Here is a 25,085-nt window from a genome sequence, read left to right on the forward strand (position 1 = left end):
CGCTTGGTGAGTGTTTTTCCGTGTTCTTGTGACAAGTTTCACCTGAATAACCAACAAAAAAGTCGAAAATTAGAGCTATGAATAGGCAAATTAATTTAGGGATTTAGGCTGGTTATTGATTTTTCTGATTTTTATTTATTTATTTTTCTATTGAATAGGTATCAGAAAAAAATTGGAACTTATGATAAGCAGCAATGGGAGAAGACAGTGGAACAGAGAATTCTCAATGGATTCATTCAGGTACCACTAAAGAATACCAAAGTCAAGACAGAGCTTATAGATGTGGATTTAGTGAGGGGCTCGTCATTTCCCAAAGCAAAGCCCAAGCAGAGTCTACTTACTGTGCTTCGGTTGGCAATTCTCAGACTCATCTTTTTGCCACTCTATGCCAAATGGTGGGTGGAACAGACGTCACCCAGGGTATTTGCTTCCCTGCTGGGACTCTATCTTCTGCAGATGTTCAATTGGGCAGTTTTCAGTTTTCATGTAAATCACAAAGACAGTTCTGGTACTGAACACATTGTCCATACATCTGAATTGTTTATTACAATGGCCCTCAGTCTTATGCTGAGTGTCATCCATTCCCAAATTGTGGCGACAGCTGCAAGTAGTGGATCTGGTGATAAACGAAAACGACTGCTACATCCTAAGCGGAAAGTTCGTGATAGAATTCGCCGGAAGAAAAAGATTGTGAGGGTACGTACTTCGACAGAAAATCAGGAAGTTCACACAAAAACGTGTTTGAACAGTGTGCCATCAATGGAGGCTCCTGTAAATGTTCTCCGGAAGAGAAATGTAAACTGGGATTCTCCAATTAAGAGCCAAGTTTTGCTGCCAGTTGAAGTGTCTGAAGACAATGATGAAACTCCTCGAGCTTCGGGAGATTGTGAAGTATTCGCGGATGCGGATGAAAATGTGGGTGATGTCCAGATGAGACGTCCAGAAGAAAATGTTGAAGCCAATCGCGAAGAAGGTAATCCTCAGAGGGTGAGAAATGAGCAAACAGGAGAAGATGATGGATTTGAGAGTTTCAATGGAAAGAGTTCAAGTGGTGAAGATAATTCACCAACTTCCTCACCAGTAGTTCCATCTACTCTTAAAGCACCAACTTTTCGCAATTCCTGGGTTAAGGATGTACTCGAGAGAGTTGGTAAGAATTCAGATAGTGATACTGATACAGTTAAGGGTATTTCTCAGCGGAGGAATTCAGTGAATCTCCGCTTGAATCTCAAGAAACCACCACCATCACCGGAGTCTGAATTTGATTTTTGGGGCAAGGGTGGCAAAAAACTACCCTTGCAGACCAAAGCCGGATCATCTGGAAAGATTAAGCAAGACAGTAGTGATACAGATGAGGACGGGGAGGATGATGGAGAGACTGCTTCAACTCCAGGCACTTGCTCTAATCTTACCTTCAATGAACTTACAACGTCAGCTACTGAATGGATTGGAGTGACGACTAACAGCGAAGAATGCAGCTATAGTTCAGAAATTGATCAGTCAGACTCACAGAATGAATATTCAGAGACGCTGGAGTGCGATTTCACGCCCACAGTTATCCTTAATCCCACCTGTGGAGCTAATGACAGAAGTAAGTGATTTTTCTTTTTAAATTATTATTAATAGGGAAAAGTGAGGAATCATTTTTTTTCTTTTTTTGAGTTTTGACTATATTTAAAATTTTTATTTCCCCGAAAATCTGGAATAAAAATCATTTATTGTTCAGAACCGGGTAATGATCACGTGGGATCAATTCTGACTTATTAGAGGCTACAAAACATTACAACGAATTCAAATTTTCCTAAATCTGTTCAGAAATATGTTTTTTAGATAGAGTTGATGAACACATATCCTTGAAAACCCTTACTAAAATTAATTCATAGATAATTTCATATATAGATAAATTTTATTTGTTTTAGGCAACCTCTTAAAGGTGTCCTAAAACTAAAAAAATCACACATGATTTCTAGATATTTTAAATTTTTTTTTTCACTGCTCGAACTCAAAGAGAGAGAGAGAGAGAGAGAGTGATATAATTGACTTTTTTTCAACTTCTGACCGTCCTGGAGCTTAAACGGTAAAAGATATCAACTTCCGGTGCTCGATGACTCTCAATAAAGGTTTTTTTCCCCACATTCCAATCCAAAACCATATTTTTTCGATTTTTCTCAAAAGTGGTCTAAGCTTTTTCACTGGTTTTCAGATATGTCTTAGAGGTGGTCCAGACAAACATTTCATCCAAACATATCATGACCGGAAAATTCGCCATTTTGAAATATTGAAGTTTGGGGGATTAATTTTGAACAGATTTGGTTAAATTTGGATTTTTTGGAAAGGTATTGAAATTTCGAATCCGGCTGCGCATCGGTTTTCACTGGTAGTGAATCGGTTAGGTACCAATAATTGAATAATTTTTTTTCGGAATTTTTTTAACTTGACTCACCTCGAGCTAGAGGTCAAACGGTCTGACATGACATGACATGACATGACAAAGTCGATAGACTTCCGGTTTTCGATGACCCCCCCCCCTTCGTAAGTGGACATTATCTCTGACGGTCATTTTTCCTTTTTCCTCTGACCTCCCTCAATTCTCTCCAAAACCATGTTTTTTCGTTTTTTTTTTTTTCAAAATTGGCCCAAGCTTTTTCATTAATTTTCGGATATGTTTTAGAGGTAGTCCAGACGAACATTTCATTCCAAACATACCTATGAGCAGAAAGTTCGCGATTTTGTCTGGTTGAAGGTCAAAAATCAATCATTTTGGAGAGCTCATTTTTAAACCAATTTGGTTAAATTTGAATTTTTGTAAATGTATTGACATTTCTTAGCTGGCTGTATCAGTATCAATCAGTAATGAATCGGTCAAGTAATCATACAGTAGAGTCTCGCTATAGGCCATCGCTCTATAGTCCACAATTTATCGACCGTTGATATCAAAACACTGATTTTAAGTTAGGTTATGTTTTTTAGTATGCGACATGCATAATTATTTTAATATTTTTGGCAAACTTTATTAAGTAGTTGCGATAATTGTGATCCACAATGAAGAGAGCAAGGACAAGTACCGCAATCGCAAAGAAGGTGGAAGCCGTCGAGCAATTTCAATACTAAAAATCGTTGATAATTTTAAAAAATTACATGGAAGTGCGACCCAAATGTCAAATTTGAAACCAAATATGGACTATAGCGAGACTCTAATGTAATTGATTTATTTTTCTCGAATATCCATTTTTATTTGCGTGTGAGCATGTTAACCAATGATAAGAAAATTCTAAAATGCACACTTCTTAGCTAATTTCCTAGTTCAGATTTTTTTTCCGATTTGTAAATGATTTTTTTATTCATTAATAAACCGATATCTATAGGGGAATATAGGCACAGTTCGCACACTGTGAACCTTCATCCTGTAAACTAAACTTCCCTCATGACAACACATAGGGAAAACTGGGTCACCACTGGACATGGGGTAAAACTAAACAGTTATTTTTATTTCTAATTTTTTTTTTGGACTATATGACGACCATTTCTGCAGTGGACAAACATCCTTAAGGTTTTTATAAACTCATACAGGTCTCGTCCTTTGAATTTTTTTTTTAATATCTCGTTCGGTGGTGCCCCAGTCCACAAGCTGACTTCATTCACGGTATGCGTTGCTCGCATGAAGTATACGGGCAGAATAATGTCTCTAGAGGGCATGGTATTTACCACGTTTGGAGTACCGTGAAGGTCGTGAAGGATCCTTTATAAAATAAAGGATCCTTACATAAGGAACATAAAACTATCGGTTAATGGATGGAACAGATTGTACTAAAAATTACCACTTAGAAATTTTTATTGTAATAATTACCTCACTATAACGTTATCCTGACTTCCTTTTGTTACTTTTCGCGAATTAAATAAAAGTAAAATATTTCAGTTAGCTGTACAATCTGGGATCGTCGTGATGCCAAAAAAGCCGAAATGTCCGTTCTCGACATCTCATCGGCGATTATTGAGCGTGTGGAAGCAATGCCTGAGACATGCGATTACGTCTACATAGGTGTGGTGTTCAGCATTGCTTTATCGCTCATACCGGCTGTCTATCGAATCTGCGAGGCAACAATTGATTCCAATAATTCCACCGAACTGAACTTTTTGGACGTTCCAGTACTTCTGATGGAGACTAGCTCGGATTTTTTCTCCCTGACACTCTTTAAACTGGCTTTTGGAGAGACACAGTGGGAGAAGACGGTTCTGATAGTGAATCTTATTCAACGCATCTGTCTGACTTATCTATTTTTCTTTCTTTTGGCTGTTGCCGAGAGGACATTTAAGCAGAGATTTCTGTATGCTAAACTCTTCTCGCATTTGACAAGCTCAAGAAGAGCCAGGAAATCTGAGTTGCCACACTTTCGACTCAATAAAGTGAGAAACATTAAAACATGGCTGAGTGTGAGATCATACTTGAAGGTAAATGGTGATAACTGACAAGTGTTAGTAAATTATTAAAATTAGTAATTTTAAATTAGTAAAATATTATGAAATTAATCTTTGGGGTGTTTTAGCGTCGTGGACCACAGAGATCTGTTGATGTGATCGTGTCTGCTGCATTTATACTAACATTGCTGTTGCTGGCGTTCCTGAGCGTTGAGTGGCTCAAGGATTCACCTCATTTGCACACTCACTATAACATTGAGGCGCTGATTTGGTCTAGTGCTTTAGGTACCTATCTTCTACGATTCATGACACTAGGGACGAAGATCAACAGGAAATACAGGAGTATTTCAGTGTTGATAACTGAACAGATTAATTTATACCTTCAGGTAAGGACTCAAACAATTTTCTTGATCAAGTTTTTCTATTTTTTCCAATTAACTTATTTTTCAGATTGAGCAGAAACCTAACAAGAAGGAAGAACTGATGGTAGCCAATAGTGTTTTGAAATTAGCTGCTGATCTGCTAAAGGAACTCGAATCGCCTTTCAAGATATCTGGGCTAAGTGCTAATCCACTCCTTTATACCACAGTTAAGGTGGTAATTTTGTCGGCGCTCTCAGGCGTTCTCAGTGAGATTCTGGGCTTCAAGCTCAAACTCCACAAAATCAAGATTAAGTAGAAAACCTGCCCGTGGCTTTGTGAATCTCCCCATATCAGTCTGTGAAAAGTTTCTATGAAATTTTCATGTTAATATATTTTTTTTAAATATGTATTTCCTTAGGAAAATATAAATATTTATTTTCAACCAAATTGCGAGTTTTGATGAATCGAAAAAAAATCTTTTTTGCAGTTATTGCTCAATCCAAGGATCTGAGAAGTGTATCTATTTTTTCCACATATGGAAAGAAGTTCAAAGATGTAAATTTTGGATTTTGGATTAATACATTTTGCATTTATCTTTGGATTTCAAAGATAAATTTTCAACAGAAAAAATCTAAGACCGCTGGAACCCCGTTAGAACGATTTTAAAGTGTAGTGTAGAGTTTTGGAATTGTCTCCATATTACAAAATCATATAATAAATATAAATTAAAGAATCTCAGCTAAAATTAAATAGTTTTGGCAAAAATTAGGAAACTCAATATAAGCCCCGCAGAGGTCACAGCAGTAGATTATCTTTTTTACAAGGCCATTATAGGGTCTCTTCAAACGAGGGTATTTCGAAATGCTGTACTCTTTCCGTACAGAAGCAGATCTTGAAAAATTTGAAAATCTATTTGAAGATCCAAAAAAGAGACTTTCTTACTTCTTAATACTTTCGCAAGGTGGCGTAAGTTACATCCTGTTCGAATTTCGAAGTGCTCAAGTGTCAAAATGTGTCGGTCTTCACATTGTTGTAAGGAAAAAAACTGAACAACGACGTTTACTGTTCTCGCCCCAGTATTTAATCACTCCATAATCACTGAGTAACTCCTTTGCGAGCTTTTTAATGTGATATTTGATAAATTTTCCCCAACTTGTTCGAAAATTTATTATGAAAATTCGAAATTGAATTTGAATTCTTCGAACTTCAACGACTTTTTGTGCAAATAGAGTTCCATTTACCTTTCATCCAAGACACTATTGGAGAATCAAAATCTACTTGTGATCGGGCTCATTCCCTATTATAACTTCCCAAAGTGTGCCCTGACTAAAATAGAAGTTTTCGCTGTTTATTTTCGAATTTTCATAATTTCTAAATTCAGTTAATCAGTGAAGTGAATTATAGTCTAAAAAAAATGATTTGAAAGAATTTTATAGTATAATATATGTGTCTGGTTATAATTCAGAGGGGGGGGGGAGAGGAAATTAAGCACCCAATACCCAACCCACCAAATATTCCAATACTTTGTTTATTTTATTATATAAATCAATGTTATCTATATAAAAAAAACAAAAGCAAGAGCCATTCCAAAAACAAGAAAAATTGATTTCTTAGTAAATTTTATGCGCTAAAACTAGACAAAACTACATCGGACAAATAGGCTTAGTGGGGGATTTTTCTTTCGAAATTAATGCTTGGAATCATATAGCTTAAAATCGTCACCCCGTTTAGATATTTCCAGCTTTTTCATGTTTCATCATAAATAACAGGAATTTATAGAAGAAATTTCCATTTCGAAAAAAGAATTACTGTTCCCCAGTCCTCAGAGTGTGTTTAGCCCGTTTAACTCGTTTAACCCTTCAAGGACGATTGGTTTATCGGTGATCCACCCAAAAACAAAATTTTTCCTACTAGCATCTATATTCTTCTATAGTATCGTTTTTTTTTCTAAAAAGTCAGAAAAAATTATTTTTTTCGGACAGTTTGTTTACCCTACCGTGTTTGAAGGGTGAAATTTTCCCAATGTTCCTTATACTTTAGCCGTTTAGCCTTTAGAAAGAATTCAAATATTTTGGTTAAGCTACTTGGAAAATTTTAAAATGCATGGGTGCATGGTCTTATGCCCTATAGAGATAGAGGGACAATTTATCTCAGGAACGAATCTCTAGAGGAGACTTTCCGAGACTCACTATTTAATCGCACAAATGGTACAGTGAGGACCTGATAAGAGAAACTGAGACACCACCGAACATGGGGTAGCACCGAACACTGCGATTTTTAAATTAGATATTACACTTCAGAGAGCGAGACCTGTGTGAATTTATAGAAACCATAGGGATGCTTGTCCACTGAAGAAATGTTCGTCATAATCCAAGTAATTTAGAAATAAAATCACTATTTGGTTCTACCTCATGTTCGATGATGCTTCAGTTTCCTCTTTATATCGCAATATCCCCGGTTGAATGAGCCTTAAAACCTCGGAAATTTTGTCAATAGTCTCTTTCGAAAAATAAAATCTCCCTGATAGCGTCTACCTACATACACACTAGAGATATTTATGTCCTTTTTTCCTATACAAGCGTAGGGAATTTGCTTTAATATAATATTCATAAATTTCTGTAGTATGTAGATGCCATAGAAGAGAAAATTTATTTCGGGAATAAATGACTAGGAGAGATTTTTTTTGTAAATTTGAAAATTGGGAGATTATTTTTCGAATGAAATATGGGGAAAATTTTCCGAGATTTAGGTCTCATTCAAACGAGGATATTTCGATATATACCTCACTAGATGTGTGCCTCGACTAAAATCGAAAATTTAGCGATCTAGGAAACTTTTAATTTTAATTCAATAAATTCTTAAATTTCATAACTAAATCGCGGGTCTTTCTTGAACCATTTTATATATAAAAAATTAAAATAGATTTGTAAAATACAAAAGTACCACAATTATTTAACTTAAATAATGTTTATTTCAATTTAAAAGATTAATAATTATACACTTATTAAAGCTGTGTCAACTTTCTTTCAATGTTTATAAGGTGGAAAATTTCCGAAATTTATTAAGATTACAAAGAAACTATAGGTAATCCTGTTTTTAATTTTTAAACTTTCTTAAGAGAAATCTACATTTTTAGCAAAAGTTTCCGCAACAATTAAAGGAAACACAAGAGTCGCATCTGAATAAATCTTTACAGGTGTGGCTTCCTTGCGAATCTTTCCCCATGAGATTGCCTCATCTGGTCTTGCTCCTGAATCACTTCCATCAAACTCTGATCCAGAATTGATGAAGACCGCAAAATCAGCCCCATTTCTCATGAGATTGGCATTGCAAATGTGATGTTTAACCACTCCACCGCCCAAGATGATCATACCCGAAGAAACAGCCTTCACAGCAATGGTGTTAAGGCGTCTAAGGTCGCTTACAATATCCACCACAAGGCCAGGGTTCTTGTAGGAGTGGAAGTACATCATGTCTCCAAGGCTACCATCAGTTAATGCAGGGCTAAACACTGGAATCTTACTCTTAGCTGCCCAGTGGTAAATGGAAGAGGGATTGTTGATCCTTTCTCCTAGTCTCTGGATAACTTTTGAAGGAGTCCAGAGCATATTTTCACTTTTCTGCTCTTCTAGCATCTCATCCAGGAGCGGTGTCACCCAATTCTCAAATAAACAATAGTTCTCATTCGGCACCAAGAGGTTCCCTATCCTATTCACTCCTTTCTCGCGCAAGTGCCTTCCACTCAACTCAAAAGATCCCGTATACGTTGGAGCCATGCATTTTATAAAGTCCTCTTCAACACCACCAGCCGTTGTGACCAAGCAGTCTACTAATTTGTGCTCCACAAGAAATCTTATGGTCTCTCTGAGGCCTGATGATACCATATTGGAGGTGTAACCCAGGAAAATGGTGCAATTGTTCCGACGAACAATGAATTCATCCTCCTCGTGAAGGTCTTGATGTTCTTCCAGCAAAGGACAATTTCGGCTGTTTAACTATTGTGAAATCATTAAAATCAGATTCCAAAAACCCTTATTTTTCTCTCTACTTGCCATTTTATTTATTTCATCGACAGCCTTTCCAAAATTTGTCGCCTGAAACCCAGTATGAGTGTAACTTTTGAGAATTTCCTCATAATTTATTCCCGATGCCTTCCAGTCATAACCTTTAACCGTAGGAGTATCGCGTGGGAGTTCCTCGCTCTCCAAAAGAACAGCTTCCTGAGCTATTGTCGGTATATTTGCCATATTCACATAAAAACTCCTAATCAAAACACCTATGAATAACTCCTTCACAAAAATGTAAACAAAATAAAGTGAGGTTATGCACTTGCCGGGATGTGAAAATGGCATGCCAGTAAAAGTGTAGGGGATATTTTAAAATTTTCATCAATTTTTTTATATATATATTCCTGATTGAACATGCTTTCCGTGGTTTCTGTTTAAAAGAAAACAATTAAAATAAGTGTTTTCTTTTGAAAAGCAGGTCTTGTATTATGCAAAAACTTTAAAAAATTAAGAAAATTAAAATAAACTTTGTTCGCGAGACTGATCACGAGATGGAAGCACCTTTACTATTTTTTTGCCATTGAAGTTGAAGATGAGCTCTTGAGGAGTTATATCGAGTGCGGTTTCCTCTAAATATCTCCAGTATTTCCTCCAGAGAGTGACTAATTTATCTAGTCTTCTCATAGTCATTCCTGTTGCCCCAACATCTGCAGTATTAATTGCTAAGAAATTGTTTATTTGATTAATAGTGCCATTGTTTTCCTAAGTGTGTTGTAAAATCAACTCCCGGAAAAAACAAAAAGTAGGACTTACCGAAGCAAATATTGACTCAAGTGGTAAGGAATTGATTCAAGAAAATATTTTACTTAAAATGATTAAAACGTTGACTTATTTTATTTTAGCTGAAGGTGGCATTTTCGATTTAGAGATCATGGTAATTTCAAAAGTTTGCTGCATCGGAGCAGGATATGTGGGGGGCCCCACTTGTAGTGTGATGGCTCTCAAGTGTCCAGACATCCAGGTGACTGTCGTGGACCGAAGTGCATCACGTATAGCTCAGTGGAATTCGGACAAATTACCAATTTACGAGGTGAGAATACCTTGAGATCATCTTCAGCCTTCGCGGTGACAAAAAAAAATCCTCCCGCGAGAGGCATGCCCCCCAATTGTAAATTGACCGATGCCACGACACGACTCAGCGTGGCATTCGGAGACTGTGTGTGTTTTTTGTGTGTTTGCCCATCGTGCCTAAACAGAAACACGGAGTCAGCGAAAGATGTGGAAGACGATGCAAGAAAAAATCCACTCAACAAAATATTCCAAGAATTTCTCTATAGGCCTTCTTCGCGATTGTCTCGCGATTTCAGTATTTATTTCACAATCTCAATGACTCTATCCGGGCCTCATATCGAGCATTTCTGACACACTTCCAGAGATAAAGTTCCCGAGCAATACAATGGGATTTATCGCGACGAGGGCATTCCACTAGCAGTATAATGCTAGGCGAGGAAATTGCACGTCAATCTCCCTGCAATTTAGATTAATTGTTTTTTGATGTGAGTATCATTGTGTTGATTTTGTCGCTTCTTTTGCGAGAAATACCATTTAACTAAATATTTCATTATAAATAATATAAAAAAAATAATTTTGAAAATTTGAATATTTTGATAGGCATTACAAATAAAATTACAAACAGCCAAGGTAAAAACACTGCGAAGCATTTAAGAAGAAATTATACGAAGGATAATAGGCCAAATTCTCTAATTTTGCAGGCAAATTGAGGTTTTTTTTACATAATTTTTCGCGTAAACTAAAAATTCTGGGCAATATTTTGGGGGTATAAAAATGTTGAAATTTCTTGTCTTATTACAAATTGTTCACACAGAAAATTTCCCTTTACCTCCAGCAAGCGCGGGTGCAACAGTAGGAGTAGATATGACACTTAAGAATTCAGGGATTTCATCGTCCGAGATTTTGGTCCATTGGGAATTTTGGATTACGGAATTTTGAATGGGTCCCCTTAATTAAAGCACACTACTAGTCAAGATCTTTTTCAATATTATGGCCCATTCGGAATTTTAGTTTTTCGGTATTTGGACCAGAACACAGATTTGGCAGCTGTAAAAAAAAGATTTAAAGTAAGAGATCAATCTTAGCTTGTTTTTATTAGGGGTCTATCTGAAAGATGATTGCCTCGTCAGGTATTAGTTTCTGATGCGATATAGATACAGTAGACTCTCGCTAATTCGGCTCTTTTGAGATCGGGCTACTTTTTAATTCGGGCAGCGGTTACATTTCAAAAAAGTTTGTTGTCATTTTTCAAGTTTGATTATGATTATCAAATGAATCAAATATGCTCAAATTTGGCATGGTTTGTCTTAGTTTTGATGTGATTTTGCATTATTGAGGGATTTTCATGCAATTTACGTTATATATGAGTGTGTAAACTCAATATCTATATGCACATGAATAAAAAATCGTTGCATTTCAAAAAGTTTGTCGCCCGAATTTCTGTCTCATTCGGCTGACATTTCGGCCCCATATGCCCGAATTTGAGAGAGTCTACTGTAGTACGGCATTTGGAATTCTGACGTACAAAATTTTGGCTTTCAAGAGTTTAAAGTATACGGGTTTTTCGCTTTTTGGAGTTGTGGCCGAGGGGTTACTCATTGGAGAAACACAAGCCATTTGGCCGAGAAACGGTTTCAGAAACGAGGAAACATTACTGGAAACAAGAGAAACATGTTTGGAAACGGGGAAACGTAGCTGGAAACACAAAAATGTTTCTGGAAACGCGGAAACACAAAATCCCCCGTAAGAAATTGAAACTTGGATAGAAACATGGATAGAAACACGGAAACATGGATAGAAACACGGAAACATGGACAGAAACACGGAAACATGGATAGAAACACGGAAACATGGACAGAAACACGGAAACGCGTACAGAAACATGGAAACGTAAATTTTCATGTTAAACGTTATTTGAAATTCAAAAATTACCCGGTTTGTCAGCAGTATAGCTGTAAGTTTCTTTTTAATATGTGGACCATGTGGACCCTATAAAAATATTATACTGCTAATTTGTTGTAATATTACAAAATTATTTATGTATTTAAGGTAAAGTATCCTCAAGTCGACCACCCTGAGTTCCTCAAGTCGACCGGTGGAAATATTTATTCAATTTATTTACATTTACAATATTTATCGAAGGGTTTACCATCATAGGGTCAATTATTTCATAATTAATTCAAATCACTGAAAATATCATAGAAATTGACCATAAAACACTGAAAAATCATAAAAAGACGGAGCGTTAAGGCATTTCTTAAAGAAAAATTTAGAATTTTTCATTAAATTACGGTATACTTTTTGATATTCTTGACTTTTTTCTTAAGAATTTCAATTATTATCCTCACAGATTACTTGAGTATTCCAATTTTGAGTCTAATCGCAAGTTGAAGACTTAATCTTTATTACTTGTGCAAAAATTTTAGTACCATGACTAAGTTAAAGATTAATTTTCTGTATTAAAATTATAACTGCATTTCAAATAAATTGTTCCTCAATTCGACCGGTGGACGAATCATAGCAAGTGAAGCTTTTTTCACTTGAATGTTGTTCTATACTTCTGAATGAATTCATAAAAGTGAGTTTCCCTATTTATTTTAATGATTAACCAAATTTTAAGTGCTATTCATGATGTGTTGAACAATCCAAAGTTATGTCCGTTAAATCCGCGACTTTATAATTTTGTGGTTTGTTTAATTTTAAGAAAAAAAAAATGGTGGTCGAGTAGAGGAACCCCAGGCGGTCGAGTAGAGGAATACTGATATTGAAGTGGTCGAGTAGAGGAACACTTCGCATTTTTGAAGCATTTTAATTTTTTTATAATTTAAAATTATGACTAAATGAAGTTCATAATTAGATAGACAAGGCTCTATTCTATAGTTTTAGACAAAAACCCTATAAAAAACACACAAATTATAACTGTTTTTTTCATAAGTTTCATATAACTTTTTTTTTCATAGTTTTTCACAAAATCTATCCTTAACTCTTTCACGTCATTAGGGCCATATACGACGTGGGGAAATTTTTTTTGCTATTTACATTAATTGAAATCTATCTGTTTGTGCACGACATCATAATATAAGGATGTAAGATTCTTGGCTAATTTTCTCAAGACTCCAGATATTCAGGGAAAGAAAATATTTGAGATCAAAAATCACGAATTTCGAACTTTGTGAAATGACTTTTCTTTTCCAAAATTTTTTATATTAATTTATTTTTTCAGCAAAAATTTCTTTAGAAACACAAAATAGAATACTCAAAGATTGTATATTGCATATTTTGATATAATAAACTACTCTCAATTTTCCAGAAAAGCGTGTAGAATTTTCCGGGTCATATATGACCTTATTTTCGGCAAGGGAAAAGTTTATGAAAGTATTTTCGTGTCAACAATGTAGTTGGAACAGTTGGGACATTGTTTTTCTTTGTGAAATCTAGATGGAAAATATCTTGCTCCTGGACATTTCATGAATGAAATATGATGAATTATAACATATTTTGCAATATTTTAGAGTATTCTACAAGCGTCCCATATTGTGCAATTGTATTGTGTGTGAATAAATATGTAGATAAGTTTATTTTTGCCAAATACCACTCAAAATATTGTGACAGAGACTATTCCAGGGATTTCCAGGAAGATTCCTTGAACATCAGGAGTACAGTGTTCATCAAAATTATCCAGTTTGCCATGGTTTTGGCCAAATTAATAACTCCAAGCAAAAAAACTCTTTTAGAAAGCCCGTGATATAGATTTTGAAAATGGTATATATAATTCCCTTGCCGACAATAGGGTCATATATGACCCGGACTTTTTCCGAGTTTTCACGCAATGGAAAAAACATAAAGCATTAGGAAAAACTCAATTTTACATGAATTCATCTGCTGAATAAAAGAGTGACGCGAAAGAGTTAAGTGGTCGACATAGGATACTTTACCTTATACTGGAAAACTTCAGCAGATTTTCTTAATTACGTTTTTTGAACTGAATTTTATATAACAGATTATGTTTTGAACTAAAATAAATAACAATATTCTACTCATATAAAGCATAAGATTATAAGTGGAGCTCAGAGCGACATTGGCTAATATCCTATGCTTTAGCTATTTTCGCTCTGAGCTCCACATATAAAGTTCTAACTTTTAAGGTAAATTCTTTGACAATAAGTTTCTAGTCCACCAAATTAAACAGAGATTTGATATTATTGAAACACAAAGGTGAGGCTTTTTCTCTACAAGTCTTAATGTAGGGGGAGGTGTGGCCACTTGGAGCTAGATATGGTAAATTTCAAGAAATTTCATGAATTTTCGCCTAAAGTAGATAGAGATTGTCGTGAAATTTCTGAAATTGTACCATCTCTACTTGGAGCAGTGGGGTTACATTGAAGATTTTTTCGTGTATTTCTGAAGGAAACTGGGCTTTAACGTAATGTAATTTAGACAGACGAAACAATTACGGATATAAATAAAATAATCATAAGGCTCCGTTTCCTTTAGTTTGCGAAAAAGTCGTATATAAATGTAGCCCCACCTCCCCCTACATTAACATCTAGAGTTCTAGAACAAAAGCTTCAGATTCTGAAACCAATAAATTTTTACGAGAATTTTATTTGTCTTATATTTAACATATTTCAAATGGCCATACCTCCGGTTCTAGTTGGCAGAATTTGAAAACTTTTGGTGTTTTGGAAAGCTCTCGTAGAGTACTACAACCATCATGGCACCCAATTTCTTCCGATTTAATCTAAGGTCCAATTAATCGAAAAATCGATTTTCGAAATTTCAATTTCGCATATTTCGAATTTTTTTCTTAAATTTTAGTATGCTGTAGCTGAAATCGTGACCCTTTTCTATTTTGACCGGATCCTATTTTCAGTATTTATGAAGCGATTTCGATGAAATTTTAGTATATATTTGTATCTGTGATCGATATCTTTCTAACGATTGGTCCCATTCGTCTTTACACCAACCCACTGTACCCCGACCCTTACCATATTTAAGTGGAGTAGACTCTATCTCTAATGCTTATTAATCGATTTGAGTGATCTTTTTAGCCGAGATTCTTTACAATCTCAGCTTTTGTGGTCACAGGTGAAATGCTACCTTGTCAGATCGGGCCCAAATTTTGGATTCACGCATTTGAACACTCATAGATCACGAACATCATATGCGCTAAAAATCGATTTTCGTGAACGTCCCGTTCCGTCCCGTCCATTGTATAACGACTAGTAGGGAGAGAACGGAAAGAGATATCAACAAGCGGTTTTCGGAAAAGGTTAAATGTCAATGGGTGGCTAGAAATAGTTGATGTCAGATTAAAAATGCGCTTAAAAATGCACAGAGCTCAATCAAAAAACGGTTAAGAATGCGCCTAAAACCACGCACAGTTCAACCATAAAACGGTTTAAATTACACTTAAAAACACGCACAGATGAATCACTAAACATTTAAGATAGCGCTTAAATTGCCTTAAAATCATGCACAGCTCAATCATAAAACGGTAAATGTGCTTAAAATTACGTACTGCTGAATCATAAAACGGTGAAGATTGTGCTTAAAATTACGCATAGCTCAAACATAAAACGGTAAATGTTCTTAAAATCACACACAGCTGAATCATAAAACGGTAAATGCGCTTAAAATCACGCACAGCTGAATCATAAAACGGTTAACCCTCTAACGGGTAAGACCGCCTCCAGGCGGTCATTCTATAAATCGCATTTACTGCGATAATATTTACTTATTTGAAGTTGAAATATCTACAGTGTCCTCAGTTATAGTTTTACTAACTTATTTTCTGAAGCTGAACTCATTTTGACCTTTCGTTTGCTTACAATCTTCAGTTTTGTGTGACAGGTCAGAGAAAAAACAACAAAATGTCGCTCGCGACATTTTTCGTTTTCAAGTGCAAAAAAGATTGTTTTAAAGTAAACTAACTGTAGTAAGAATCTTATTTCCTGAAAGATATGTTCTTCTAGTTTGTATATTTCAATTGATAAGTGTGATAAAACCAGTAGTAAGAGTTTTAGAAGAAAAATAGGAAGACCGCCTGTGGGCGGTCTTATCGATTCAAGGGTAAAATTTTCAAAAATTATCGGACTTTTTATTTAATTATTTTGGTTGTTCTGGTAAAATATATTGTTATTTTGCAATATATTAATCATGGAAAACAATTGAGATTACACGAAGACTGTCCAGAATGAGTAAAATGGTCGATTTCTGCGAATTAAGCGAAATTGATAAAGAAGCAGACTTCAACAGTGTTGATGAGTTCCCTAATTCGTCCTTTAATGCCTCGGATCGTGAAATAAAATCAGATGATGAGAAATGTATTTCAAAGGACCTTAAAATTATACAAGAAGGTGATGTTTTCCTAGCTGATCTGTGACCTATTCGGTAAAAATCAGTCTTATTGAAACATCTTGAGCTTCATTAACGTCTAATTATAAAAATTATAAACGTTTTTTTCCTAAAAATTATCATTTCTTAGATTATCATACAACATTTATCCATAAAAAACGTTTAAAATTCATTTATTTTACTATTCACTATTTTTCAATAAAAATATTTCAGTCCTTTTATGCCTTAAACCGATATTACCGCCTTTAGGCGGTCTTTACCTTTTCTCACCTGGCGCCCAAACGGAAGGAGATAATGAAGAATGGATGGTTCTTTTGAGTTCAGTGGACCATTAATTATCCTAGACAAAATTATTTAACTACTTTTTTTGGATATTAAAGAAAACACTCTTAGAGGGTTAAGATTGCGTTTAAAAACATGTACAGCTCAATAAAAAAAACGGTGAGTGATTTTAAACGCATTTCCCGTTTTGTGATTGAACTGCGCGTGATTTTAAATGCATTTATCGTTTATGATTGAGCTGTGCGTGATTTTAAGAGCATTTACCGTGATTTTAACGTGATTTTAAACGCATTTAAACTTCTAGTATATATAAAAAAAAATTAAAATTAAGTGTTCTTCTTCTAAGATCTGTCTCATAACTTCTAAAATCAACTCCGAATTACATCTTTCCCTAGACTTTATTTCTAAACTATATTTTGAAACAGTACAAGAGACACATTTTTCCTTCGTTGAGTGTCCTGCATTATATAAAGGAGGTCTATATTTTCTCCACAGACGGTCAACGACGTGCTCTTTGTACACAACAAGTATAAAAAAAATATATTGAATTCTGTAAGACACTCTGGTGCATATAAAACAAAGGAAAAGCCTTCTATAAGGTACTTTTTGCTCAAAAACTAGTATTCTTTTTGCTTTAATTTAAAATTGGATCACCGCTGCCAAAAGTTACCTCGGGTCCGATCTCTGCGAGTTCCCTCCAAAAACGTTTTTCCACTTACAGTGGAGTCTCGCTATAGTCCATATTTGGTTTCAAATTTGACACTTCAGTCGCACTATAGTCCATGTAATTCTTTAAAATTATCAACGACTTTTAGTATTGAAATTACTCGACGGCTTCAACCTTCTTTGCGATTGTGGTACTTGTCCTTGCTCTCTTCATTGTTGATCACAATTATCACAACTACTCAATAAAGTTTGCCAAAAATATTAAAATAATTATTCATGTCGCGTACTAAAAAACATAACCTAATTTAAAATCAGTGTTTTGAAATCAACGGTCGATAAATTGTGGACTATAGAGCGATGGCTTATAGCGAGACTCTACTGTATCTCAAAATTGGTCCTGGCGATTTCGTTTAATTTTGAACATGTTTTGAAGGTAATCCAGCTCAACATTTTGTCTTGCGATGCTTTTCACCGAAAATCCTTACCTTTGACTTTGATTTCTTCAAGGTCCAAAGTTCAACCACTTTGTAGAGCCTAATTTTCAATGGATTTAAACTTAACGAATTTAAAACCAAATATTACCCACAAATATAATTTTTTTGAAAGGTCTTAATTCTGAACCCGACTGCATTAGTCGAAATCGGTGATGAATCGGTAAAGTAGCGGTAACAGCTTTCTTTTAAAAATACTGTTTTTCGCGTTTTTTCTATCTTCTGACCCATATAAAATTCAGACGATTCAAACGGTAAGAGATATCGACTTCCGCTCTTCGATGACCCCTCCTCAAATGATAATATTTTGAAGCTAATCTCTTTATTTTTCCCCCCTTTCCCCTCATACGTTCCCTACCCCCCTAAAATATATCAAAAATTAGGTTTTTCTAATCTTTAAAAAAAATAAATTTAATTTTGAGGTGACTCCAATCTTATACAGACGATTACCGGAACATCTTCAAATAAACTCATTAGAATAAATGTCCTAATTCACAAACATTTCCAGAGAATTACATAAATTTGCTCCTTGACTCTTCTAGAATGTTGCAGTTTAGTGAAAATTCTTTAGATAATATTTGAAAACTTCTTAAATACAAGAAAAATACGCGAATTTTTGTGAATTTTTGAATTGCTCTTGAGTGCAGGATTTGTTCTAGGGCTTTACTCCTTTTCCATCTATAACAATAGGTAAATCTCTCCAATAAATCATATTTCCATGGTTTCCTCTTGAAGCATTTGCAGACATTTCAGAAAAACTCTTTGTTTACGAAATAGGTAATTATTTCATTTGAAAACTTCCAGAAACGTTACCAATAAAGATGAGCACATAATTTAACTAAAATTATCCAGAAATGTGACATTAAATGTTAAATAAAACGAATAAACAACAGTTTCATTTTGTTTTTCATTGGAAAATATGGTCGATCGATGAAAAATTCGATAGTGAAAAGGTACACTTTTAATTTTTCTGAGAAATTAACAAATTAAAATTAGTGAATATAAATGGATTTTCGCTTAATTTGGAGCAAAATTACCCAAATAATGAAACTGTTGTATAGAAAATTATATAAATATAATAATTTAGTACTGTATTTATCGTGAAAACAATGACGTTTCCATTTGGAGTAGCAAAAAATTTTCATTTGGAGCAGATTTTGAATTAGCTTAATTTACCCTACGCCATCGCCAGTCTAAATTTCTAATAAAATTATTTTAGACATAGATAAATAATTCTTTATAAAAAGCATGCTAAATTGAGCTAACAAAACACCTGATGCGACACAAATTCAACAATGTACATGTGTTTAGTCGGGCACTTTTCTGCATTGGGAAGAAAAAATCCGGTTGTGGCCCTTTCAGGATCTCAACACATTCGGAATTTTGGGTTTTCGAAATTTTGGCCTGAGGAGCCATATTTGCTTCAAATGGTTTTTTTTTTTTTAAATTAAAACTGAGTAATATGAATGGATTTTTGATTTATCTGAAGCTCAGAGTCAAATAATAATCTTGTGACATAGATATATGAATAAAAATTTAGTACTGCGTTTATTCAGTAAAATTTCTGTACCTATTTCCATAGAGTTTTGAAGCATTTCCATTTGGAGCTGGGGCTGAATTAGACTATTCTACCCTACAATAATACTTTTATAAGGACTCGATCTGTTCGGTAGATAAAAGTTAAATAAATCAGGCTGTTTTTCTTTAAAAAAAATAAATAATGAAAAGCGAGAAAAACTATTATTGTTATTTGACGTTTTCTATGGAATTTCGAAATGCAACATATTCTGTTTTTCACCGATGAGTCTCGGGAAATATTTTCTAGTGGTTCGCTCCTGAGATTAATTTTCTCCATCCTCAGTGTTATAAGTTCTACAAATGTGCCATAAATTAAAAAAAATCCTGAGACTCACACACCGATGTATAACAGAATGGAGTATATTTCGAAATTACCACGAATAAAAGTCGCCTTAATTTGCATATTTCTCATTAAAATTTTGATTGTAGAAACTGCTCTCTCGTGGAGTTCGAGCAATTAAAATTATCTTACATCTCCAATTTAATTTGTGTTATTCGTGAAAGAATAATCAAATTGATTTTATTTACATAATTTATGAGAGTGACTCACATAAAAATTCCTCTTTTCTAAAGATCAGAAAGCAATATCTGAATTTTTCAAACATGTAAGCTTCACAAAATTATTTTTATTGAAGAACATGAGAGGGCACTCAATGGGTCAAGTGGTAGAGCACTCGCTCTATGATGCAAGTGGCTCGGGTTCGAATGCCCTTTAGGACACCAGGAATTTTTCTGACGTTAAAGGTGTTTGAATTGCATCCAGTGAGCTTCACTGCACTTGATTCCATGGGCATGGAACTGACAACCTCATCCCGTAAAAGAAAAAAATAATAATGCATGTCACTTAGAACCCTAACTAAAAGTGTCACGGAGGGACCAAGTTGGCAGCCGCTGCCATTTATCGAATTTTACATAATATTTTGATATTTTTACTTATATTTAAACATTCGGAGCTTTAGTCAGTTCTTTTCTGGTGTCTGAATCAGAAATTTCATCTCCTTGGGTACTGTATCTAAAGATTTTTAACCATTCGATGTTTTCATCTTTATCAGAATTATGGAGTAAGGAAAAGAGGTCTGCCTTTGAATGCGGCAGCCTTTGAATGTTTTAATTTTTTTCTGGTTTTTCAAAGCTAAAATTCAACTTTATGAACAATAGTTAATACTATTAACTATTTTCTATTAACTTCGCTTAACAAAATGGATTTTTAGCTTTGGGAAATAAGAGAAAAATTGAAGCGTTCAAAAAATGACGCATTCAAAGGCATGTCACTTTCCCCCATAATTCTTCTCAATCATTTGCAAAAACACTTTTAATTTGTTTTTTAGGGGCTTTTATACACTAACAATCAAGAAAATTACATCTGCAGAACGTCAAACTCCCATATAAAATGCATATGGCTGCAACTGCCACTTGGTCCTTCCGAGTGCAGTTTTTTGTTTTTGCAATATATTTACGTTAATATATAATTTTTATTAAAAAAAAAATTTATAACGAAAAAATAGCCAGATAAATTCTGCACGCATTCAATCAGGCCTTCGTCACTATAAAAAATTAAATTGAAAACTAAATTGGCAGCGGCTGCCAATAGGGTCTTTCCAAGTGCTAGAAATCCCCTTGCGGGAAGGTCTTGTTCCTTCATGGAATGTCGTGCCAGCATTATTATTATTATTATTGAAGAACATGAGATGCAGTTTTTTTTTCATAGATAATTAAGGAAAGTAGGGGAAACTGGGACACCACCAAACATGGGGTAGCACCAAACAATAATTTTTATTTCTAATCTATTTGGACTATCTCGACCATATCTTTAGTGGACAAGCATCCCTATAATGCCTAAAAATTTGTATAAGCCTTGTCCTCTGAAGTTGAATATCCTATTAAAAAATTGCATTGTTTGGTGCTACCCCGTGTTTGGTGGTGCCCTAGTTTTCCCTATATAGCATCGCTGTAATCTGCTTTTGAGGTATTTTCGCAGCCCCTTCTACGTTACAGAAAGTCTGATACATTTTTTATTTTAGTTGAGACACACCTGGAAGAATTATAACAAACGATGAAGAAATTTTATCATAAAAATGAACCATAAGCGGAGATTCACTGCTGTATAACATAGTAAGGGACATTTCCAAGCCTAATAGGGGCGTGATCTAAAACTAATTTTTATGCGAATCTTTTTTCATGAGCTCATACCTCCTAATATTTTTTATTCAAATTGTTTTTTTTTAAATTCATTTTTGGTCGTTTATAAAGTTTATGTTTGTGCTTAACGTATCTTCAAATTTCTAGCCTGGTTTAGATGGTGTTGTGAAGAAATGCCGCGGGCGGAATCTCTTCTTCTCAACTGACATGGAACCAGCCATCCGTGAGGCTGATCTCATCTTTATTTCCGTTAACACGCCTACGAAAACTTCTGGGCGTGGAAAAGGTCGCGCGGCTGATTTGAAATTTGTGGAAAACTGTGCTCGGATGATTGCTGAAATTTCTCAAAGCAACAAAATCGTGGTGGAGAAGAGTACTGTTCCGGTGAAAGCTGCTGAGAGTATTATGCATATACTGCGAGCGAATCAGAAACCAGAGGTAAAGTATGAGATTCTTTCGAATCCCGAATTCTTAGCTGAGGGTACGGCAGTTAGGGACTTGCTGGAGCCTGATCGGGTGCTGATTGGTGGGGAGGAAACTCCCGATGGACAGAAAGCCATTGAAGCTCTGTGTTGGATTTATGAGCATTGGATACCTAAAGAGCATATCTTGACGACAAATACTTGGAGTTCTGAATTATCAAAGTTGGCAGCAAATGCTTTTTTGGCCCAAAGAATCTCTAGCATCAATTCATTATCGGCTGTTTGTGAGTCTACTGGGGCAGATGTTAGCGAAGTGGCCAGAGCAGTTGGCTTGGATTCTCGAATAGGGTCGAAATTTTTACAGGCATCTGTGGGTTTTGGTGGAAGTTGCTTTCAGAAGGACATTCTCAATTTGGTGTACATCTGTGAGGGGTTGAATTTGCCAGAAGTAGCTGCTTACTGGCAACAGGTTATTGATATGAATGAATATCAAAAGTCCAGGTTCACCCAGAAAATCATTGAGAGTTTGTTCAATACGGTGGCTGGTAAAAGGATTGCTATCCTGGGATTTGCTTTTAAGAAAGACACAGGAGATACTAGAGAGACTCCAGCTATTGCTGTTTGCAAGCAATTGCTAGATGAAGGTGCTCAATTAAATGTGTATGATCCTAAAGTGGAACCTCATCAGATTATGTTGGATCTCACTCAACCCAAAGTAACAGATTCTCCGGAAGCTGTACAGGAAGCGGTGAAAATTCATGCAGATCCATATTCAGCTGTTCATGCCACTCATGCAATCGTTATTTGTACAGAGTGGGATGAATTTATTGTAAGTCTTGGCTATCCTTCGAACGTGTGTGTTTTTAATAAATTATTTCTGTCGTTCAGGACTTGGACTACAATCGCATTTACCAGTCCATGATGAAGCCAGCTTATATCTTTGATGGACGAAAGATTTTGGACCATGATCGCCTTCAGAAAATTGGCTTTCAGGTGCAAACTATTGGCAAGAGGATGCAGCCAGGTGGAAGACAGAGATTTTACGGCAGCAATCCTCAGCTGTAATGTCGTGATAGTGCTACAGTTCAGGAAATTACTATAAGTTTTGGCCTCTAAAGAAGTGTTCTCTGTAGGTCAAATCGATTGCCGAATAAGTAATTTTTATGAATGACTCGTATCCGCTTCCATATTCAAAACTATTGATCGCTACTCTAGGAATATGTTGGCACGATTGGCGCAAAATTTTGAGACATTCCTAGTCGAGATTCTGAATCTGATTCAGTCGTCTCATCAAGTCGGTCCCAGATTTCTCTTAATCTTAAAAATAATGAAAATAACGCAAATAATGATTAGATCGGTTTGACCTACACATTATAATCTTCAATACTCATTTAGGAGTGAAAACCTTGTTGTATTTTCCCCAATCAAAACGAATAAATAACTACTGCCGCAATATAAATAAAAAAGCATGGTACGTTACTTTTAAAAATGTTTCAACCTTTCAATCTAACCTGTGAATTTCCATAAAATTAATATACACAGTTCTAAATACACATTAAAACAAAAATAAACAAAATTTTGCATGCACAAAAACAATAAAGGAAACACACTGAATTCAGCAAGCACACAAAACCAAAGGCGATATTAACAAAGCCTTAAAAATTTGATAATAATAATAATCAATCTAACCTCCTTTTTAAAATATAACATAACCTTATTCTTTCGCGTGCATTGCAAGTTGACTCGTGCAGGTGCAGTTGAAAAATATGTTGGAAAAATTAAATTTAGAAGAAACTGTGGATAAAGGAGTAGCTGACGATACTCCGGATTCTAATTCAGTGTCCCAAGAAGAGGTAGACAAGGTTTTTACTCAGAAATTTTACCTACAAACCGAGGAAGCTGTATCTTTGCAAAAGAGCTATGTTTTGCACCTGGACAAAGTTGGGAAATCCCTTGTTGCTGGCATGTCTGGGCCCCAAGTCCACGTGTTTGATATATCTGGGAGTTCTCTGACAAAAACACATTCATGTAGAGGAGTTAAAATGTATAGTATTTTTGGTGAGTTTCTTAATGTTTTCTTCTGCTTTCAGGTGAATTGAAAAATGAGGCAGGAATTTGTGGTCTGCGCTTTCTTCATAAAGACACCAATGTTTTCCTCTCCGGACAGACTTGTGGAAGTATTTTCCTGCATGATAAGAGGGGAAATACAATTGTAGCTACACTTGAAGACACAAAAAGTGGCTCCCGGAAACCCTTTACAGCTTTCGATGTCAATGCCAATGACAGAGTTATTTGTGTGGGAACTGAACAAATTCTGCACGATGTGTTCTTGCTATTCTTCGATGTGCGGCAAAGAAAACTCCTTGGGGGTTATTGGGAGAGCCATGAAGATGATGTCACCTGTATTCAATTTCATCCACGAGATCCAAATGTTCTGGCTTCAGGGAGTACCGATGGCTTGATCAATGTCTTCAATATCTCTCAATCCACTGAGAGTGATGCTTTGGACTATTGCCTCAACACGGAGAAGACTGTACAGAAGATCAATTGGCACCAAAGGGAGAAAGGCGGAGATTTGGTAAGCAGCATCATGGACACGAATGATTTCCATATCTACAGCGCGGAAGACAATCAACTCCTGACTGGATTTTCTCGGGAGAATATTACCGAACGTTTGTTACGGAACTCTTCTATTGATTGCTCAGCAATTGGATGCCACAGTTCAGCTGCCAAAGGGATTTTCTTAATGGCAGGATCGAATTACCACAATGGAGAATGTTTGAGGATTCTCGAATATAGTGATCAGGAACTTCATCCTCGAGCGAATTTCATTGGAAATCATCAGATTGTTCGATCCTATATTTATGAAGAAAACGTAAGTAGCCAAAGTAGCCCCAAAAAATCTATAATAAAATCAAACATTCCTAAAATAAATCTTTCCCAGGACGATTTATATGTAACTGGAGGGGAAAATGGCATAATCTCCCTCTGGAACCAGCAGCAGACGAAAACTGACGAGAAATACACCGCTGTTGAACGCCACAAATCCCATCACAATGTAAAACCATATTAAATTGCAGATAAAAGGTATTTTTATCTCAAGAATCAATTGTTTTTTTTAGAGTAGAAATTATTTCCCGAACCAGGATCTTGCACTGCGGATTAAGTGAGTCTCCTTTTAATTGTTGCATCTCTCTAAGAATATTTCTCAATTCCTCTTCATTTTTCATGCCACTATCTTCCTTGAACTTTTTGTTTGGAGGAGAATCTGAAATTTCTGGCAGATTTTCTGAT

At 35.3% G+C, this 25,085-nt stretch overlaps 5 protein-coding genes across 5 annotated transcripts in view; 3 read left to right on the top strand and 2 right to left on the bottom strand.

Annotated features, from left to right (window-relative positions):
- On the top strand, positions 1 to 5,225 carry LOC129801678 (protein phtf). Its single transcript, XM_055846950.1, has 5 exons — positions 1 to 85; positions 159 to 1,591; positions 3,917 to 4,449; positions 4,545 to 4,802; positions 4,867 to 5,225. The coding sequence occupies exons 1-5, from the start codon at positions 78 to 80 to the stop codon at positions 5,092 to 5,094; spliced, it is 2,460 nt and encodes an 819-aa protein (XP_055702925.1). The 5' UTR covers positions 1 to 77; the 3' UTR covers positions 5,095 to 5,225.
- Positions 1 to 25,085, bottom strand: part of LOC129801718 (rhodanese domain-containing protein CG4456) — an 887,636-nt gene that overhangs the window by 800,456 nt on the left and 62,095 nt on the right. The gene's annotated exons all lie outside the window — the stretch shown is intronic.
- On the bottom strand, positions 7,730 to 9,232 carry LOC129801702 (probable deoxyhypusine synthase). Its single transcript, XM_055846985.1, has 2 exons — positions 8,831 to 9,232; positions 7,730 to 8,773 (listed from the first exon to the last, which is right to left on the bottom strand). Exons 1-2 carry the CDS (start codon positions 9,128 to 9,130, stop codon positions 7,892 to 7,894), a joined length of 1,182 nt encoding a protein of 393 aa, XP_055702960.1. The 5' UTR covers positions 9,131 to 9,232; the 3' UTR covers positions 7,730 to 7,891.
- Positions 9,366 to 23,257, top strand: LOC129801696 (UDP-glucose 6-dehydrogenase). The gene is made up of 4 exons (XM_055846979.1): positions 9,366 to 9,621; positions 9,688 to 9,875; positions 21,517 to 22,620; positions 22,680 to 23,257. Exons 2-4 carry the CDS (start codon positions 9,717 to 9,719, stop codon positions 22,854 to 22,856), a joined length of 1,440 nt encoding a protein of 479 aa, XP_055702954.1. The 5' UTR covers positions 9,366 to 9,621; positions 9,688 to 9,716; the 3' UTR covers positions 22,857 to 23,257.
- On the top strand, positions 23,197 to 24,896 carry LOC129801704 (WD repeat-containing protein 89). Its single transcript, XM_055846986.1, has 4 exons — positions 23,197 to 23,262; positions 23,530 to 23,819; positions 23,882 to 24,666; positions 24,736 to 24,896. Exons 2-4 carry the CDS (start codon positions 23,558 to 23,560, stop codon positions 24,862 to 24,864), a joined length of 1,176 nt encoding a protein of 391 aa, XP_055702961.1. The 5' UTR covers positions 23,197 to 23,262; positions 23,530 to 23,557; the 3' UTR covers positions 24,865 to 24,896.

The sequence above is a fragment of the Phlebotomus papatasi genome, chromosome 2, assembly GCF_024763615.1.
Source record: "Phlebotomus papatasi isolate M1 chromosome 2, Ppap_2.1, whole genome shotgun sequence".
NCBI classification, from domain to species: Eukaryota; Metazoa; Arthropoda; class Insecta; order Diptera; family Psychodidae; genus Phlebotomus; species Phlebotomus papatasi.